The sequence below is a fragment of the Micropterus dolomieu genome, linkage group LG23 (genome assembly GCF_021292245.1).
Source record: "Micropterus dolomieu isolate WLL.071019.BEF.003 ecotype Adirondacks linkage group LG23, ASM2129224v1, whole genome shotgun sequence".
NCBI classification, from domain to species: domain Eukaryota; kingdom Metazoa; phylum Chordata; class Actinopteri; order Centrarchiformes; family Centrarchidae; genus Micropterus; species Micropterus dolomieu.
This window is the reverse complement of record NC_060172.1, coordinates 26,318,306-26,338,961: the sequence shown is the minus strand read 5'-3', so window position 1 is coordinate 26,338,961 and position 20,656 is coordinate 26,318,306. Positions and strand designations below refer to the sequence as shown.

Genomic DNA, 20,656 nt, shown 5'->3' with positions numbered 1-20,656 from the left:
ACATACAGTGACATCAGAATATCACATCACCAACGGCAGCCAATCAGACGAAGCAGAGGTAGCTATTTTGTTGTCTGTGTGTGTGTGTGTGTGTGTGTGTGTGTGTGTGTGTGTGTGTGTGTGTGTGTGTGTGTGTGTGTGTGTGTGTGTGTGTGTGTGTGTGTGTGTTTGCTTAAGCACTTAGTCCTTGGATCTACTTTTCAAGGTACTTTTTGTGTACGTTTCCACCGGGGTATTTGACTTTGTCACACTGTCTGAAAGCATCAGTTATGTCGCACTGAGATGAGAACGCGTTGGAAAAATCTGTTCTGTGGCCCTCCTACCTGACTTGTGAGCCTTGTATACAATTTACCATTGTTGCACAGTCTCACCTGTCACTGCAGTAATCTCACTATAATCCTCTCTCTGTAATAAGCCTGAATGTAAACTTCTAGAAAAATCCAGTGCTGGTTTGATTGGACCTCTGTGCACTAACTCAGTCATCAAAAAGTCTGATTAGACTGATGCTGGCTCTACATCTCTGGCTGTACTCGTACTGGCTGAGGCTGCCAGTATTTCAGCTGGGTCTGTGTGACCTGCTAAAGCAGCCTGGTAACACCAAAAGATAAAAATACCAAGCGATTTCTTAAGTAATTTAGCGTGGTATTCCAATGCAGTTTTTGCATTTTACTGTCTCAGGTAAAATCAGAATGTGTGGGATATAAATAGCCATGAAAGTCCGGCACTAAGGTGGTGGAGGGGTGGTTAGGGGAATAGTAAGTTGTGCCCAGACCCGAGAGACCGGCGTTCAGTTCCCAAGTGAAACAAGAATTACACAACATTAGCTTTAGGCTTTTATTTACGTTACGTTATGTTACGTAAGTTAGCATTTTACATCGTTGCCAACGTTAGCTACATTAGCTACTACGTTACATTATGTTATATAAGTTACCATGCTACATCGTTGCTAACTAGGTAGCTAGCTAGCTAAAGATGCTAGCATTGACATCCCCCCTCTGATGTACTGTATTGCTAACCCTAACCATCATTAATTAAATATGTGTGTCGACAGGTTAACCTCCTTTGTGTTGCTTGAACAGCGTGAAATGACACACGAAAACCTTAAAATGTGTTGACATAGCACGCCAGAATGTCCTTAAAAGTGCTGCGCTATTTATACACCATTCCATGATATCACGTTGGCTTATAGACGTCAGGACTGGGTCTATGTTAGTACTGGATTTGGATCAACTGGCTTATGATCCAGCATCTGCTCTACTGACAAACTTCAGTATAGCCCCTGTAAATTATAAATATCAATTCTTGCATGATGATGTTAATGTTATCAGCTGCTTCAGCCCCATTCAAACTGGCTCCCAGGTTTCCTTTAATGTTTTAAGAAATTTCAAGGAAAAAAACTCTTTATAAAATGACTTGACTGTATATGTGATGTTTATTGTTTACTGAGAGATGTGCATATTGATCAGTATGCACTGCTAGTCCACATTTTAATAGTCAATGTGAATCCACTGCTTTCCATTTTGCATTAGTCCAGAGTTGTAACTAAATCTTCACTGAGAGACAGATAATCACTGTCTTCATGTGCCTATGAGGAGTGCCATCATATCCATGTGCTGTCTGGACTGGTCGCACTAATGTTGCTGCTGGAATGCAATAAAGTCCAGCTGCGGACTGTAGCACCACCCTTCTCCTCAAATGCCCGGTTTAATTTTGTGCACGCTTGTATAAACCCATGTTCACGTGCGACGTGGTTATCTTTTTCATGCTGCAGTTTATAAACATCATTGCCGTTTGCATTTATCAAACGTAATAAATATTTGTATTTCACTCTACTATTGTTCAGTCACAATCTGGCAAGCAACCAAGACCAAAACAGACTGAGTTAGCTGTGTAAGCAGGACAGAGAGACTAGAGAGATTCACTGCAGCTGCACTGCTTTGAGAGGAGAGAACACAAGTTTACCTGACTGCTGTTCTCAAAACGTCACTCTCACTGAGTTATATTCTCTTCTTTCGCCCAGAAGGAGAGACCCTCTTTTTCCTCTCATCAATGTTTTAAATACTTGCTTTCAACATTGACTCGTGTTTTGCGACGTTTCATATCGTTGACAATGTGCCGTTTCACATTGAACAGCAGTTTAATTTTGAAAGTGTAACCGGACGTTGCAGATGTTGCCAGTTGTTGCTAACTTGACCGCAGAGCCCTACACGTCCAAAAACGCCACGGTGTTGTGACAATTTTTTGAAAAAAAATGTCTAGCGACGTCTATGACTTCCACCTCACAAACACCTGTCAGAAAAACTCTTTTCTCGTCTTTTTGACATCCAGTTTATGTTTTCTTTATTTCTGCCATTGTGCCACTCTGTTGTTTTGCGTTGTTGCTGATCAGAGAGTTCAAACCATCAAATAAAAGTTTTCTTCTCACCTCTACTTCAGTGATCAGCACCTCAATCTCACACTCAGTGAAGTTTCTCTTTTTCATGTGTTTTGCAGCAGGATTGGCTGTTGTTATTTGGACCTTTCTGGTCATTTACAGGAGGCTTGTGCATGTACGCTCAATTTTACATTGACTGAGATATATAAAGGAAAGGGGTACATGTGGATATTTCTGTGCCTATGTACTTTTCAAATTTTGTGAGTACGCCATCTTTCAGTACAAAAGCTGTGCAGTCTTTTTTAGGTGAGGCATCAGGTCTGTTTATTGAGAGGAGACGAGCTTGGTGGTAATTCAGCTCCCGGTAGAAACATCCCGACCAGTCAACACTGAAGGGGAAAAAAAACTAAACTGAAAAACAAAACAAGCACCTAAACTGAGCAGCAGCAGAAGCAGATCAGCACGCAGCACTCACGTCCTGCATCTGAGTGTCAGAGGAATGAGATATTAAACGTGCTTTATTACCTATTATCAATCAGCTGGTCCATTTGTTTTGAAGAGGAGGAGACCCACTGTGACCTTGTAGAAACCTCCTGAATAATGAAAACTTATAAAAATAACTCTGCACCTAGTATTTAGCTTAACTCCATTAGCTATTAGTTAGTTATAGCTATTTCTGAGCTATAAATACAATGCGACATACAATCTCAGTCTGACATGTGCAAGACTTGAGTGCAAGACTGGGTTTTGATTGTGATTTATTCCAAATGTCACGATCATTGTGTGGATGCAGGTTGGAGGACCCAAACGCAGGACATAGAGCGGAGCAGGTATAGTTCAACAAAGGGTTTTAATATAACCAAAAGGGAGCACACTTACAGGTGAGTGGCTGAATAACAGAAATCCAAAAGTACAGGGAGACAAGACAAACAAGGCTGGTTACAGGCAGGCAGAGAGTACACGCACAACAGACTGGGGGGTAACATGAACAATGACCGGACAAAGACAAGACAGAAACACCAGGTATATATACACAGGGACTAACGAGCAGGGCGGGAGCAACACAGGTGAAAAACATGAGACTAACGAGGCAGGGGTAGGGAGAGAGAGAGAGAGCAGGGGAAAACAGAGACAGACATGCAGAGGGATCACTGGGGTAACAGACATGACAAGGGTTACCGAACACTAGACGACAGACAAGACAGACCCCCAAAACCCAACAGACCAAAATAACTAAACACAAAAGTGCAACACAAAGGATGGCCAACCGGCAGAGCGTGACACCAAATGTAATTAAAGGTCCAGTGTGTAATATAATATAGGATGTATTGACAGAAATGCAATGTAAAATCCATTATGTTTTTATTGCCTTAGAATGAGCCATGTCTGTCTACATACACTGCAGGTCCTCTTACATGGACGTCGACAAGTTGCATCGTCATGTTTCTACAGTAGCTGAAAACAAACAGCGCTACAGAGCGCGTTTTGTCACTACGTTCTTCTTCTTTTATTATTCTGGCAGTGTAGACGTTTGTCACTAACTTGAATACACATAACAAAGTAGGAGTTGAGTGGGCAAGTTGCAATTTCGCTATTTGTCGCAATGTTACTATTTTTATAATAAATATAGCAAGTTCTGATACTAATTTCAGGCTTAAATAACTTCCACTTTGTCCCGCCCACTTTAGATTAAGCGCCACCTATTATGAGAACAGATACAGAAAATTTAATTTGCTGAACAGATACAGATACAGATGGTGGTGTACTTGCTCATCTCTACTAATTATATACTGCAGATAAGTCATACAACAAATTCCAACCAGAATATAGAAACTTCTGTGGTAAACAGGAATAGTGACCCCGGTGAAAAGGGTTCCTGACAATGGCCCTTTCAAAAAGGAGGTGCTATCTGCAGCTATTTTGAACTTTGATTGATGTGTGCACGGGAGCTACAAACTGCCCTGCCACGTTGCAAGCCGTTGAAGATAGTAGCGCAGCAGTGCTGTTCATGGTCTGTCTACAAGGCCCTTTATACATATAAACTGAAACAAATTTGGAAATTAAATCCCTTTACTTGAAATGGAAAGTAGTATTAATTTGGTTAAGTTGTTTTAACTTGAAAGTATGAGTTAGAATAACTCAAAGTATGAAGTTGAATTTATAAGTTGAACACAGGCAGTCTTCAGGCAATCATCTTGCATTTCCAAGTTAAATTAACTTGAAATGTCTTATATTAAATTAACTTAACTTAAAACTGTGTTGAAAGGGTGTAGAATTGTATGTTTGTTTGACAAGAGAAGGCAAGTTTCCTTGAATAAACAATGAAAATACATTGTTGTTTCTTCTCACAGTATTAAGGTCAAACAATAAATGATCATTAATTAAACAATTTACATAATGTAACTACATAAGTTGAAACAAAGCTTTTCTTAAAGCTTTTCTTAAATATTTTCTTTCATTTTTAAGGCAGCAATTGAACTTGAGTTTTTAAGTTGAACCACCTTGATCATTTTTACAGCGTATATAGTACACTTCCTGAATTCAGACGGTCTGAGAGGGATACTACTGCATCAGCAGACTAATTCCCCCAACAGAAAATATCTGTTTTCCTCATTGTGATTCGCTGTAACTTACACGGCTGCATTCAAGCCTGTCTTGAGTGAATTTAAAAAGATAGATTGCTTATTGTAAGATCAATAGATTTTTTACTTTTAATACTAAAGTACTTTTAAAACCAGTATTTTACAGGATGACCTTTGCTTAAGTATCATTTTGTGTGGTATCTGTACTTTTTCTTAAGCAGCAAAATTTTGATTTTATATTTTTTATTATTTATATTTTTTTCCACCACTGCATTTAGGTCAAAGAACATTGTTTTTGAAGGAGAGGATATTCATTAAAATTTTTATTTGATATATCATTTATATGGTGCATTGCCTTTGACGATACACTGCGATTACATTTGATTTGTTTTGTACATTTTTCCTGTACAGCATCGTAGTCATATTTAATTGCATGTAGTCCGTGAGGTCTGGCCTGCTGTTGAGGATAACCTGTGTTGCATGTGAGTCTGTCTGTTGTGAACCCTGTGGTGAATCTGTGAAATGACGTAAAGAGCTCTGTGCGTCGTCCAGTTTCCTGTGTGTGATAAAAAGATCTGTTTGTTTTAATGCAAATAATTATTACATTAAGTTATTATAAATAAAAGAGAAGACGGACTGTGCAGACCAAAGACACTTGAATGTGCATCTGAATCTTCCTCTCTGCACATCAAACCTAAACAGCAACTTCCACCTGTCGACTCCAGCGAACTGTGGTTTAACGCTGGTGTGGTTTCTCACTATAGTGTGATCTGTTTTAGCTGATGTGTTTTTTGTCTGTTTTGTGCCTTGTGCTGAAATGTGTGAACTTGTTTTAACAGCACAGGCAGCTTTGTGGTCATCCAGTTCCCTGTTTCAGATAAATATACTCTAGTTATATTTGGTCTTTCATGTTTCACAGCCGTGGTGTTTAGAAGAAGAAAACGGTCAAACCTGCTGCCGTTTATAAAGTCTATTATAATTCTACCTGAAAGATAATGAAATTGTTTTGTTGTTTAAGGGCACCTACTATACTTTTCTCTATTTTCTGTCTGATGTTACAATGTCAGATGCTCATGATAAACACGGCCAAAGCTTCAAGTCATGAGGTAAAAATATTTAAAAGAAATCCCTCTGAATCCCCCCTGCTCTAAATTGTTGTCTCTACTAATGGCTCTGTATGACATCATCATCATAATAATATTAAAAAGCCAGGAGCATCTACAGCTTGTTTCAGTGAATGAAATGAGGGTGTGTATAGGGCCAGTAAAATTACAGTTTTTTTTTTTACTTTGAATCATGCAAAGCTGCCATACAGGAAAACACAGAACTACAATATAGGACTGGAAATGTAGCATAATAGGTCTCCTTTAATAACATGGGTTGCAGTACTAGTACTAGTAGATATACCAGGAGTAACAGCCGTAAATATACTAACAGAACTGATATCCAACGAAGGTTAAAATGAAGGGCAACTGGACTTGGTTGAAGATACTGGAAGACGTTTCGTCCCTCATCCAAAGGACTTCTTCAGTTCTGACTGACTGGCAGGGAAACTCAGCTATTTAACCTCAGTGGGGTCGTTGGCCCGGGTCATCGATACCGCTGGTTCGTTAGTGTTCCTTGTTGCTGTGACGACAGTCGTTACAGTCGTTAAGACTACCGGTGGCCAAGACTGAACGACCATCGTTGGTATCTTCACCTGAGGCCAATAGGTTACGTTTGTTGAGTTTCCTGGGAAGTGATGAAAGGACAGCATTGTAAGTGGTGGATAAGTGGTGGCGTAGACCCCCTCCCCTGTTCAATGACGGCTTCTCAACCCTGGTGTAGATGCTTCCTTGACACCTCTTTCAAACCATCCATCTTCTCTGTCTAAAATGTGCACCTGGTGGTCCTCAAACGAGTGTCCTCTGTCCTTCAGATGTAAGTAGACTGCAGAGTCTTGACCTGAGGAGTTGGCCCTTCTGTGTTGAGCCATGCGTTTGTGTAGTGGTTGTTTAGTCTCCCCAATATACAGGTCTGTGCATTCCTCACTGCATTGGACCGCATACACTAGATTGCTTTTCTTGTGTTTGGGTGTGCGGTCTTTGGGGTGGACCAGCATCTGTCTTAGTGTGTTCTTGGGTTTAAAAAAACACAGGGTTATTTGTGTTATGTGTGTTGAAAATCCTCCTGAGTTTCTCTGATACTCCAGACACGTATGGAATCACAATGTTGTTGCGTTTGACCTTCTTTTCCTCCTCCCCTGTAGTTTTGTTCTTCTTGGATCTTGTGGCTGTCTTCACAAAGGTCCATTTAGGGTATCCACAGGCTGTAAGTGCCCCCTTCAGGTGGTTCTTTTCCTTCTCTCTGGCTTGGGCGCTTGTTGGTATATTTTCCGCTCTGTGGTGCAGTGTTCTCATGACCCCTAGCTTGTGCTCCAGTGGGTGGTGTGAATCAAAGAGTAGGTATTGGTACTGCCAGTCAGTCAGAACTGAAGAAGTCCTTTGGATGAGGGACGAAACGTCTTCCAGTATCTTCAACCAAGTCCAGTTGCCCTTGATTTTAACCTTCGTTGGATAACTATGACCTGGATGACTGAGAATCTTCATAGAGGTTTCTCATGTTGCCTATTTTTTATATTAATGTCTACAGATAAATGTCAGAAGCTGTTAAATGAAGACACAAAAGGCAAACATGAACAGTCGTATCTATAATGATTCTGAGGTCATATTAACAGGGTTTTCCTGCCATTAAGGCTTAGGGGTGATGCCCAAAACATGCTGTGCCATCACTGTAAAATCACTGTGGAGCAACAGAACCACCAAATTACTTTCTCCAGATCTAAAGGTTGTAGTTCCTCCAGTAGACTGATCTTTGGCTGTTGTTTATTTATTATCTGCTCTAGCTTTTCTAACGATTTATTCAGAGATATGGTGAAAATAATGGCCCAATATGATGTGAAATTACATATTTGTCATTGGAAAACATAAAATTTTGTTGGGGGAGCATCCCACACATTACGCACACTGAACTTGACGTAGATTTGTTTTATGCTTTTATGCACCGTAAACTGACAAAGCAATCACCACTCTCTTGCAGGAAGGTGAGGAGGAAATTGAGGATGAAGATGAAGACCAAGAAGCAGAGGAGGATAATGAGGAAGAAGAGGAGGAGAATGAGTACGAAGGGGAAGATGAGGATGACGGGGAGGAAATTAGGATGAACGTTGGCTCAGACGGTGAGTGCGATGAGCTGGATGATCTGCCCAGCTCTCGGGGAAACCAGTGGAAGGGCCCCATCTCCCGCAAGGCCAGTCAGACCAGTGTCTACCTGCAGGAGTGGGACATCCCCTTTGAGCAGCTGGACCTTGGAGAACTCATAGGAAAGGTGAGGAATCTGATCCTATACGTTGGTGGTAAATGTATCATATTCCGAAAAGGCACTTTTGCTCAAGTTGTTTGTTCATGCAGGGCCGTTGGGGCAAAGTGCATAAGGGTCGTTGGCACGGGGAGGTAGCTATCAGACTTCTGGAGATTGATGGGAACAATCAGGACCATCTCAAGCTCTTTAAAAAGGAGGTGATGAACTACAGACAGACTAGGCACGAGAATGTGGTTCTCTTCATGGGGGCCTGCATGGCTCCACCCCACCTAGCCATCATCACCAGGTGAGAGGAGACATATCAAACACACCAGATCTTTACCCGAATATATGTTTTCATTGTCAATTTAATCTTTTCTTCTCTCTCCCCACAGTTTCTGCAAAGGGAGGACACTGTATTCAGTTGTTAGAGACACTAAAAACACCTTGGATATTAATAAGACAAGACAAATTGCTCAGGAGATTGTAAAGGTAATCTCTTCTTTTATATTTATTCAAAGCTCTTCTCCAGACTACGATTTAAGCACTCCGAAGTGGTGTTGAAGCCACATTTTAAGTCCACTAAATGATTTTTCCAACCCTGAAGTTACATGCCAAGAAATATTTTCATTATAAGAAACAGGAAATCTGTATTATAAGAAATCTGAATATATTAAATATAATAATCTTTATTAAATATGTCTTTGGAAAATGTTTCATTTTGCTCTTTGTATCCCAAGAGTATTTTGACAGTTCAGTCAAATTCTTTATGTGCACTATAGTTGCATGACAAGTCAATGCCACAGCAAAAATACATAAATAATTGAAAGAACATGGAAACCGAGATTTTTTGCAAATCCTTGTACAAACATGCACAACAAAATTGTACAATAAATGGTCAAAAATATGAATGGGAGTGCCTTAAACGGAGGCACGCCTCTCTGAATTCATCGGAGCCTGTATGACAACACTTCATGAACTGCCACTGTTTGTCTTGTGATACAGGGAATGGGCTATCTGCACGCTAAAGGCATTGTTCACAAAGACTTGAAGTCAAAGAACGTTTTTCATGATACCAATAAAGTCGTGATCACAGACTTCGGGCTGTTTGGGATCTCTGGAGTTGTTCAGGAGGGGAGGTAAGAAACGCCACTCGAGAGGCCTTAAAAACAGCTCATCAGCAAAAGTGCTGTTCACACTATTACCTAGGGGAGGTCCAGTGATTTGAAATAATTGCTGAGGTCCACAGCTCCAGTCCTGCAGGAATTTCCCTTGTCAGCTAGTATTTTCTTTGCAAAGACTGAAGTCTCCTTTATGTAAAATCTGACTCGTATCCAGCACACTCATGTATTTCAAGTACACTTTGAACATACAGCTTGTTAATTTTGTACTTTATTTGTGCATGACTTCATGAATAGCTGTTTTGTACAATGGAGTTGGAGATGGATTGCATTTAGTTAATACATTTTCCATTCTAGTTAATGCATCTGTACACTCAGATTTTTGACTACATTTGGTTTGGCACTGAAAACTGTGTACTTTGTTTTTATTTATTTTATTTTTTATTTTTTTCCAGGCGTGAGAACAAACTAAAACTTCCACATGGCTGGATTTGTTATCTCGCACCAGAAATTGTGCGCAGGATGAGCCCAGGTAACAATGAGGACCGCCTTCCTTTTTCCACCTCAGCAGATGTGTACGCCTTCGGGTACGTTCTGCACACTCGTGCATCTTATTTAACTTAGTTAGAGCTCCACGGTTCTGTCACACCTGTTTCTGACCGAAAAGAGCTTTATTACTACTTTATTAAGAGACTTTCTTGTTTGACAGAATAATCATACTTTTGCTTTGCCCATTTAAGCACCATTTGGTATGAGCTTCAAGCTAGGGACTGGCCAATCACCAACCAGCATGTGGAAGCTACCATCTGGCAGGTGGGGAGTGGAGAGGGCATAAAGAAGGTCTTGGCGGAGATCAGCCTTGGCAAGGAGGTCACTGTGAGTTGAAACAGAAGTGTACCAGTTATTCAGAAAAGTACATTTTATTCTGCTTGTATAAGAGTGGCAAATAGTATTGCATGCTCTAGTGGTGCAGAGATATCAAGATGTTGCGAAACTCTTTAGATTGATCATCATTCATAGTGCAGGGCTCTCAGTGCTTTGCCAGATGCATTGACTGAAAGTGGTTTGTCGTCTCAGGAGATCCTCTCTGCCTGCTGGGCTTACGACCTGAGAGAGAGGCCGACCTTCACCCAGCTGGCCGACATGCTGGAGAAGCTGCCCAAACTAAACCGTAGGCTGTCACACCCCGGACACTTCTGGAAGTCTGCAGAGTAGGTATCCAAAAATGAAGGACTTTGTGAAGGCACTGGACGAATGGAGGAAGGGAAAAAAAAAAAAAACCTTAGTTTTTATTGTGTATCTTCTGGTTCCATGTGGTACAATGGCTTGTCAGCGATGATCCTATTAGAAAGTGACAACAACCTCTATAAACATTGCAGTTTTATAAATAAGACTCAAGAATGGATATGCATTTGAAATATTTTGAAAATAAGACAATACTTTAGGATTCATCCTTTCTGTTAATCATCGCACATGACACAAATACGCTGTCACTTCACAAAGGCATAGCTCTTCTCAGCTGCTGTTGCTTGCTTTCTCATGAAATGTGAACTTTTTTGTTTGTAGATGTGAATTGTAAAGTTTCATTTGTTAATTTTCCACACTCTTGACAATTGACAAAAAAAAAAAAGTATCCCAGGGCACAGGTCTCATATGTGGAGAATTCTGTATGTTTCCAGCTTTTTAAATGAGGCTGGCCGGACAAGTAGACAGATATATAGTAGAGTGCATTTTTATTCATTTTGTGTCCTCATGCATGTGTGAAACAGCAGGAGGAAGAGGTTACCTGTGTGATCACTCCATCAAATAATTTCTTTGTCTCATCTAAGTAAAAATATGGGCCATTTTGGGATATATCATCTAAGTTGAGTGTAACTGTCCAAAGTGTGAAACGACCAAGGAGAAATACATAGTCTGGAGAATCTTTGGATCTAAAATGTCATGACCAGAAAACATCGGGGGGGTCATTAAGAACATGCTGTCATCGCCATTACTGTGCGGTAATCCTGTACATTTCTGCACCAGAACGGGTTTTATCCTCTTTTTACCAAGACCGCTTTTTGCACTTCTTGCTACCACATGCCATCTACACATTTAAATACACGACTTCCTAACGACTTCGCTTTCACATCGTGTTTCCCACTGGTTTTCTGCTTTTTACTTATGATTTGCTTTTTCACAAACCTCTTACCGCATTTGCTCCAAGGCTATATAAACAGCAGTCAAAGGCATAGTACATAGTTAAATGCCAGTTTGGTTTAGCTGGATTATGGCAGAGGTGCAAGCTTTTTTTTTCTGTAAAAGAAATAAATACAAATTACTTAAGAGGTCTGCTTAAATTAATCTTTAACGGATCAAAAATTAATCTGTGGATTGAACTCACACACCCGGACCTATTTTCATTATGCGAATGTCCTTTAACTAATCTACGTGTATGTAATATCTTGCTACTTTTCAAATGATGCTTTCCTCACTGTAAACCTGTTATTCTTTTACTAACTGTCTAACATTTGTGTTTTCCTTTTGCTCTTTTCTCTCTTTTCTTTTTCTCTTATCTAATCTAGGTTGTAGCAGTCACTCTGAAACATAAGCAATGCAAAACAAAGCCTGGGTCTGCCTTGCATGCTCCTGTATCCTTAACTCTTGCAGGATTGATTAAAGCATTGCCTCTGCCTGAAACAGACATTGCTTCCACTAATCCACAGGCTGATCTTCCGTGTCTAACTGTTGCGTTTTCTTATTGGGAAAAGAAGATCGGTGGAGTGAGGTGTGGCAGGTGCCAGGTTCTTGTCCTTTACGTTTTCCTTCCTTTCGTCTAATCTCTTTGCCTTCCTTTTGGTTTTGTTTTGTAATGTTGTTCGGGACTCTGAGGCTTGTGAATAACTGGCTTGTGGTGTCTGTGCTAAGACTGACTGGTGTGCTGTGGTCAATACCTGCCGATGGCTGCCCTGTCCTCGGCCCGCTCACCTTCTCTGTGCTGCTGTGATGTGGTTGTTCTCTCAAAGCGGGGGGCTGACCACGTGGCTCTTTTTCTCTCTGAAACATGCACACACAAACAAACACACTGCTGGACATAAAAATGGACCCTGCAACTGAATGGACAGCTTCATTAATCTTTGTTTTCCCTGAGGGAAACTCATGTTGGAAAGGCTGCTTGAGGGGTGTTCTAAAACCAACTGCCTCTCCGCTCTTCTCTCTCTTTTTACTGTTTGTGTGACGGCATGTGCTGAGACATGTCAAGACACAGTATGCACTTTGTGAACAGGAAAAAAAAATAATCATGAACTCTTTTTGTTGTCATTGTTGTTGTTTAGTTTTGGTTTTGAATAGTCATATTTGCAGTGTTTTCTTTTTTTCTTCAGGAGGGTCTCAGAGGCTTGGCCAGTGTGATTTGCTCACTTGTGTGTTGTCTTTTTGGAGTATAAACTGTTAAATTTACTGTTTATAGGATGAATTTAAAAACAGGACTTCTGTATGCTAAACACAATGAAAAGAGGCAGGTGAAATATTCCCTTCATCATTCACAATCCACATGGGAACAGAATAATGCTGGCTATTTATGATTGAAGACTTTTTAATAATAATGTCCATCCATTGAAGTGTAAAGTGCACCTTATGAGAATATGAGTTATTTCATGATTTCATTCTCTGCGTGAAAAAAAGAGAAATCGGGAACCTGGCGCAAAAGTGTCCTATATCTTCCTAAAACATTACCTCTTGTGCGCGCTTGTGTATACTGTTTGTGATTGCTGGCTTCAGTTGGCGTGCTTGTATTTATGTTGTGTGTGTGTATATGTGTGTGTGTGTGTGTGTGTGGGGGGGGGAGGGGTGCACGTGCGACTTGAGCGTACTGTGTTGGAATAAGTTTTTTTTGTGTGAAAGACTGCTGTCGTGTTGTGTCGCAAATCCAATGGTATGTAATGTACATACATTATTTAATGTATAGCAAATGAACATGATTCTTCTAATATTTGTATAAACATTTTATATGTAAAATACATCACAACATTTTTGAATAGGTACTGCTATGGCTATGACAGATGTGTATATATATTTATATTTTTTTCATGTATAAAAGCTGTACAATTTTTTTAGAATGGGCCAATACATGTTTTTTTATGTTGTAAAAATTCATATTTTTGTATTGCATGTGACTACCATTCTGTACACGCAGTTTCTGTTTTCATCCATGGAAGACAATAAAATAAGGCTTGTCATGTAACAATAGAATGGACACTGTAATGCAGTTATTGCCTTGTGGCATGTCACACTCACACCAATGGGAAGCGCAACCCTCTTTACCTCAAAGCCTCAGCTGCAGTATGAAAGGACACTATAATTGGCTTACCTCAGAATACCTTTTCTAGTCTCCCTTCCAAACAAGAGATTTATAACAGCTACTACATTCCCATAACAGTGGTTGGATTTTAACTATGTGCAATCATTCGGGTGCAGATAAAAAGAACCATGAGCTTGCACTGAGATGTCGGTTTTATAAAAGCATAAAAAATGTGTGTGCTAATCTAATGAATTTGTGATTTTGACGAGTTTATTTGACTTCATCCAAGGAAAAAAAATTGAACATTAAAGCACACATTTATCACACAATAGTGGGGCATGTTAGTACGTTTAGTAGTCTAGTGGGTAGATGAGTGAAAATAGGCTGGTTGTTGTCTTGGGGAAATTAAACGGCATCAATCTGCAGTGTGTAGGAAGAAGAGCTGTCACTCATGTGAGGCTTATACACATATGAGACTAAGAAGACCACACCGGGTGGCATTCAAATCCTTAATGGTCCTGCTTGAGAAGTTTAGTCTTTGCAAACAGAAAAACTGAAAGAGGGAAAGTTTTGTCCGACTACTCTTTTCAAGGTCAATAATAAAACTTAAAGATCATTTGAGTAGTTTGTAGCAGCTGTTCAAATTCCCAGTTTGCCTCTAGGTGGCAGAAAGACCCAACAGAAAGCAGCAGTAGTTATCTTCAATCTTTTTATTCTGAACCCACACTGGGAGGCAGTGCTGTTTACAATTGTGCACATTTTACATTTAGTTTGGTTAGATATTTTTTTGTGGCATGGCATGCCTTTTTATTCGTATATTTTGCAATTTTAGGTGTGAAAGAGTCATTTCTATAACGTAAAACTACTGAATCAGCTTATGTGAAAATGAGCGCTCTCTCCTAAATCTGGAAACCAATTCAACTTCTGAGTTTGTCTGCTAAAATGCTGGAAGCTGCAATAGAATGAATTGTGAGAATCGGGGTGGGGGGACTGAGAGTGCATTTAGGAGGATTTATCTGGATTACAATATATTATCTGGTTCAAAACTGATATACCAGTACTACAGTTAAGCAAGAGTGCTTGCATATACATTGTTCAAATCTCATCTGAACATTTTATTAATCCACATTATCCATTAATCTATAGCAGAACACTATGGACTTCAGCTTCATAAAAAAAATGTTTTTTCACAGTCTGCTTATGCAACATTTCAGTGATGATTTTCAAAAGTTTAATATTAGGCCTTGGAAGCTGTCAGTAAAATGATAAATACTGCTTGCATTCAGTCCTTGACACCTGAATCTGTAAGCATGCATCTGAAGTGTGACTTTGACTAATAGCATTGATGGGTTGATTTCTGTATGCTGGTATCAATCCAACAGAAAAGAAAGGACCTTGTATCCTGGCTGATGAGGCACTGCAACCAAAAGTCTTTGACTCCAACTGGTACTGGATCATATGACCAGCATTTGGTGAAAGGGAAACAGTCCTGACACAAAATGTCCTTTCTTCCCTGCAGGGCAATCAAAGCAAATGACAATTAGTCATTTGTTTGTTTTTGTTATAAAATTCTGGACCTGATGATTTAACAGTGTTGAAGGACCTTCAGGAATACTAATGTGTAGAACCAATGCATATGCTTATGAACATATCGCATATCAAACACGTTTAAAATTGGAAAGTGATGATTGTAGCAAACCTCAAATTCTGTCATCATTATCAAACTACAGCACATTTAAGCAGGTTTCCTAAAATCGTTGGGAGGATAATTTATGACAACTCTGGGTTGTTGTACTTTGGTTATGTACTATGAACTGCCTTCTGCTACCCACAATGTTAACTCAACCCAAATAGTAACTGGACTACTGATAGAATTGTGCCCTGGACTGCACTATGCCTCTCTGCTGCTCATCATAATTGATGAAGTGCACAAACTGTCATAAATTGTTACAAAAGATTGTACTTAGAATTGGACAGCTTTCTCTAACCATAAGACATGTCATGTGCATTTGTGAGTGGGATTTCTACCTCCCTGGATAATCTGGATGCTAAGGCTAAGTGCAAGACTGTACTGTACAGAGGACCAAATGTATACATTCAGTTCAGCCAACTTAATCTGGCAGACAGCCAAAATGTGGGTTTAAAGACATACCACTGTCAATCCTGATGTAACAACTGGAAAACAGGTTTGAACCATTAATAAATGTCAATGAGATAGAAAAGACTGCTGATAAGTTTGGACATAGGAATATTATGAAGAAAAACTCATGTGGAGTGAGTCTAAAGAGACAATCCAAACTGTAACTCTGGTTGAAGGAGATGCTGCTATCAGACATAAGCGGTGAGACAATTCCAACATATGTCTATGAAGATTCTCAGTCATCCAGGTCATAGTTATCCAACGAAGGTTAAAATCAAGGGCAACTGGACTTGGTTGAAGATACTGGAAGACGTTTCGTCCCTCATCCAAAGGACTTCTTCAGTTCTCTGCAGAACTGAAGAAGTCCTTTGGATGAGGGACTTTAACCTTCGTTGGATAATTCCAACATACTGCTTCCCAGATGCTTTGGTCTGTGACAAAAAAGAGAAAACTGACAAATAAACATTTCAAAATATAGCAAAAAATATATAATTATTCTCCATATGGGGGCCAACAATGATTGCAGCGAGCAATCAGAATTGCTAAAGCAGGATTTCATTTAACTGTTTAATTGACTGAACAAAGCCCAGTTTTTTATTAGAGGACCGCTGCTAATGGTCAACAGAGGGATCAACAGGTTCCCCAGACTCTGAGCACTCAAACACGGACCTGCAGTCTGGAAGGGATCACCTATATTAGTTAAAGTTAAAGCAACATTATGTTGTAATTTTATCTTAAGATAACAGCTTCAAAGTCATTTTGATGGTACACTGAATTGTAAAAGCATGAATGGATTCTCTGTCATTACCACAAAGGGCTTGCAGTGCAATGTAACATTGGAATCTTCGGCAGGACATTTATCAGGACAACTGTGTTAACGCTTTGAAGGACCAACACATCTCCTCAGCAAGCAAGCTATAAGAAGAAGCAAAAAGTATAGAATGTCCAATGTAAGTTCTTTGGAAAAAGTTAGCTCAGCTATTCTCTGTATGAATATCATGGCAAATCTGAAAGAATGCAGGATAGATGTTGAGCTGGCCTTCTTGTTAGTGTACGTGTAAGTATCCTTCCAGCAGAAGAGGCATAATGTTGCTTGAAACTTGGGTGGCAAGCCGAGCGAGCGGGCAACGTAACTGGGCTCAGCAGCCTCTATGGACATAACGTTAGCTAATGGCAGAGGCGAAGAGGACGTTGACAGAGGAAGCTAAGGAGAGAAAACGAAAATGCCCAAGAGGCTGCTGGACGTCGGCCAGAGTTTCATCAAATTAAAGGCTCCAAGACACATACCAAGCTGGCATCCTTTCTGTGTACACAGTTGGACTAGTAAGTAATATTGCAATGTCTTGTGTTGTCACGACTTGCTAGTTTTTTTTTTATTATCATAAATTAGGTAATCATAACAAATGCATACACTGTTAAAAAAAAAAATTGTGAAAAAACGGAAATATTCCGGCAGCTGGGGCGGCAGAAAAATACCTTAAATAACTACCTTGTAAAAGTACGATAATATTCCATGATGACACTACAGTTTGTAACTTTCTTTTTACAAAAAATATTGTGTAATTTGGGGGCTTTTGATGTTTATTAAAGAACATATACACCTGTAAAAACAATTACCTATAAATATAGTTGAACACTGCTATAATACAAATAAGACTTAAAATTTGCATAAGTTTTATTATATAATTTTACATAAAAATCTTGTAAATGTAATCAATGTTTTATCCAAAAAATTATACAAATACCCGCAAACACTAGATTTTCCATTTAAATCATGTCAAAATACTGTTCTTAAACTGGTAATCAGCTTTTAGGATTGTGCCCATTGGAATTTTTGGCCATTCTTGTAGAAGTGCATTTGTGAGGTCAGGCACAGATGTTGTACGAGAATGCCTGGCTCGCAGTCTCCGCGCTAATTCATCCCAAAAGTTTTCAACCAAACTCGTTCATCCATGTCTTTAAAGACCTTGCTTTGTGCACTGGTGCGCAGTCATGTTGCAACAGGAAGAGGCCATTTCCAAAGTGTTTCCACAAAGTTGGAATCATGAAATTGTCTTGGTATGCTGAAGCATTAACAGTTCCTTTCACTGAAACTAAGGGGCCAAGCCCAACCCCTGAAAAACAACCCCACGCCATAATCCTCCCTCCACCAAACTGTACACTTGCCACAATACAGTCAGGCAAGTACTGCTCTCCTGGCAACCGACAAACTCAGACTCGTCCACCAGATTGCCAGACAGAGAAGCATGATTTGTAACTCCAGTGAACATCAATCACAAATTTATAGAGCACTGTAACAGCAATCACGAAGTTGCACAGAGTGCTGTACAGAGATTTAAAAAAAGCAAAATTCAATTTACAGGTTATCACATACATATAATGGATACTGTTAAAACACTAACAAATGAGTTAATCCAAGTGTCATCCTCAAAGGTCAAAAGCCAGATGGAAGAGATGAGTTTTAAGACAAGTTTTAAAATCAGACAGTGAGGAATTCTGTCTAATGGTAAGAGGAAGGGCATTCCATAATTTCGGAGCTGCCACGGGTTTTAGGCACTCTCAGGAGAAGTTTGTCAACTGACCTGAGCGATACATGTCTCCTCTTCTCTCAGCGGCAGCGTGCTTTACACTACTGCATCCGACGCTTTGCATTGCACTTGGTGATGTAAAGCTTGGATGCAGCTGCTCGGCCATGGAAACCCATTCCATGAAGCTCTCTACGCACTGTTCTAGAGCTAATCCAAAGGCCATACAACGTTTGGAGGACTGTAGCTATTGACTCTGCAGAAAGTTGGCAGCTTCCGCGCACTGTGCGCCTACCACACTGTGGCTGAGTTTCAGTTGTTCTCATCGCTTCCACTTTGTTATAATACCACTAACAGTTGACTGTGGAATATTTAATAGTGAGGACTTATTGCACAGGTGGCAATATATCACAGTACCATGCTTCAATTCACAATTCACTGAGCCTGAGAGAGACCCATTCTTTCAGAAATGTTTGTAGAAGCAGTCTGCATGCCTAGGTGCTCAATTTTATCCACCTGTGGTCAGGGAAGTGATTGGAACACCTGAATTCAGTGATTCTGAGGGGTGTCTCAATACTTTTGTAATCATCTGACTTTTGCTTATTGCTCACACTTGATGGAAGAGCTGGTGGTGGAGGGGAGTAGTTATCTGCCCTGTCATTTTTAGAAATAGAATCTGTGGATCCTAACTCAGGTGCACACAGTTGTGCACTGCCTTCCAAATATCCATAATTAACGGAGATATTGTCAACTCACAAGCAAATCTATGTCAAATTACAGAACACATGTTTTTTGTTTAAGAAATGTTTTTACAGTATTAAACTTAAATTTAACAGTGTTTTTTTTTAAATAAGATAAATAATATTTATCTGTGATGGTACAGCTTTTTTACGTAAAAAACCCCAATAATTTCTTTAAAATAGTAGAAATATTATGCTTATTCACAGCTACAGGTTTTTCATGTTATTTTACATTAGACATGTAAATTCACCGTTTGGTTTGGCAATTTTTTGATATTTTCATGTATTTCAAAAATACAGGAAAAGATCTGTGAAATAAAAAGGAATCAAACTGTAAAATTACAGATTTTTTTTTACAGTGCCTGTACAGCTGTCCTTATTACGACAGCTGTACACTGAAACGGTACAGGCGGCAATTTGCACTAAAAGACAAATACATAATGTTGCTTGAAAGTGCAAATGAACCATTTTTGTACATGTACAAAATGTACATTACAATGTACATGTATCAGTCTGCGACACTCGAATAGGGCTAGAGCCAAGATGATACAACTGGACACACAGCAGCCTCAGCACCACCAAGACAAAACACCACAGCCTCAACATCAGCGTGCTGACAACCAGGTCATGGATCAGCCGTCCAATTCCTCCTCCCGTCACTCTCCCCTGCCTTACCCCTTTTGGATTTCACTGATAAAACGGAAGCGCTGGTTAACGTTGGCATTAAATTCACCCCCAGGTCACCGACACGTAATCTGCCTCCACCCCAACCATGCACACGCTGTAACATCAACCTTGCTGATAACAAAGACTACAAAAATAACCCTCTCCTGCCTGGGCTGACGAAACTGATAAGGCCAGCAAGGTCACCAAAAGTTAGCTTCATCAATCTCCCCCCATACTCCCCCTTCTCTGACAAACCAAGATCAGAGATTAAGACTAACTGGATTAGATGTAAATGGATGCCACTAAACTGCACTGCTGCATCTCAAATCACAGCCATATAAATCAACACCAAGCATATCTGCCTGGCATCAGCACAGACAAGCGAGAAGATGATAGGACTGACAGGGTCAACACTCTGGACTTATCGTAGTCATCTCCAAGGGCCTTAAAACTATTAAGGTTGTGGTGACTGTGGTTGCTTTTTCTGAACATTCCTATGTTTTCTTTGAGATCACTATCTCTGTTCACAGATATTTTCAATCAGACGTAATCAGAAAAAGGTTTATCACTGAAAACACCAGTGAATTATTCATTCAGGCTTTCTCTTCCACACCTAATTTTGCTTGGGACTTGATCAATGATCTTGTAGATAATTTCAGATCTAAAATGACACATTATAATATTAAAGGTGATGGTGATTATAATATCAAAGAGGTGGTATTATGCTTTTTGGCTTTTCCCCTCTCCTTTATTGAGTTATATATCTTTTTTGTGCATGTTTGCAAAGTGAAAAAGCCCAAAGTCCAGTCCAAAGGGAGTTTCCATCTCCCACAGAAAACTCTGCTCTGAACTGCTTGAAAACAGCTCGTTTGTAGTCCAGCCCTTCACTT

At 39.8% G+C, this 20,656-nt stretch overlaps 1 protein-coding gene across 2 annotated transcripts in view; it reads left to right on the top strand.

Annotated features, from left to right (window-relative positions):
* The window catches only part of LOC123963485 (kinase suppressor of Ras 1-like), a 24,165-nt gene extending 10,522 nt beyond the window's left edge, over positions 1–13,643 (top strand). For both annotated transcript variants that reach the window (XM_046040384.1, XM_046040382.1), the window contains 8 exons: positions 8,035–8,322; positions 8,406–8,602; positions 8,691–8,787; positions 9,301–9,434; positions 9,872–10,003; positions 10,157–10,292; positions 10,494–10,627; positions 11,981–13,643. In XM_046040384.1, the coding sequence (XP_045896340.1) occupies positions 8,035–8,322; positions 8,406–8,602; positions 8,691–8,787; positions 9,301–9,434; positions 9,872–10,003; positions 10,157–10,292; positions 10,494–10,627; positions 11,981–11,987 (1,125 nt within the window). In that variant the 3' untranslated portion in view covers positions 11,988–13,643. The remainder of the gene's footprint in view (positions 1–8,034; positions 8,323–8,405; positions 8,603–8,690; positions 8,788–9,300; positions 9,435–9,871; positions 10,004–10,156; positions 10,293–10,493; positions 10,628–11,980) is intronic.
* The last annotated feature ends 7,013 nt before the right edge of the window (positions 13,644–20,656 follow it).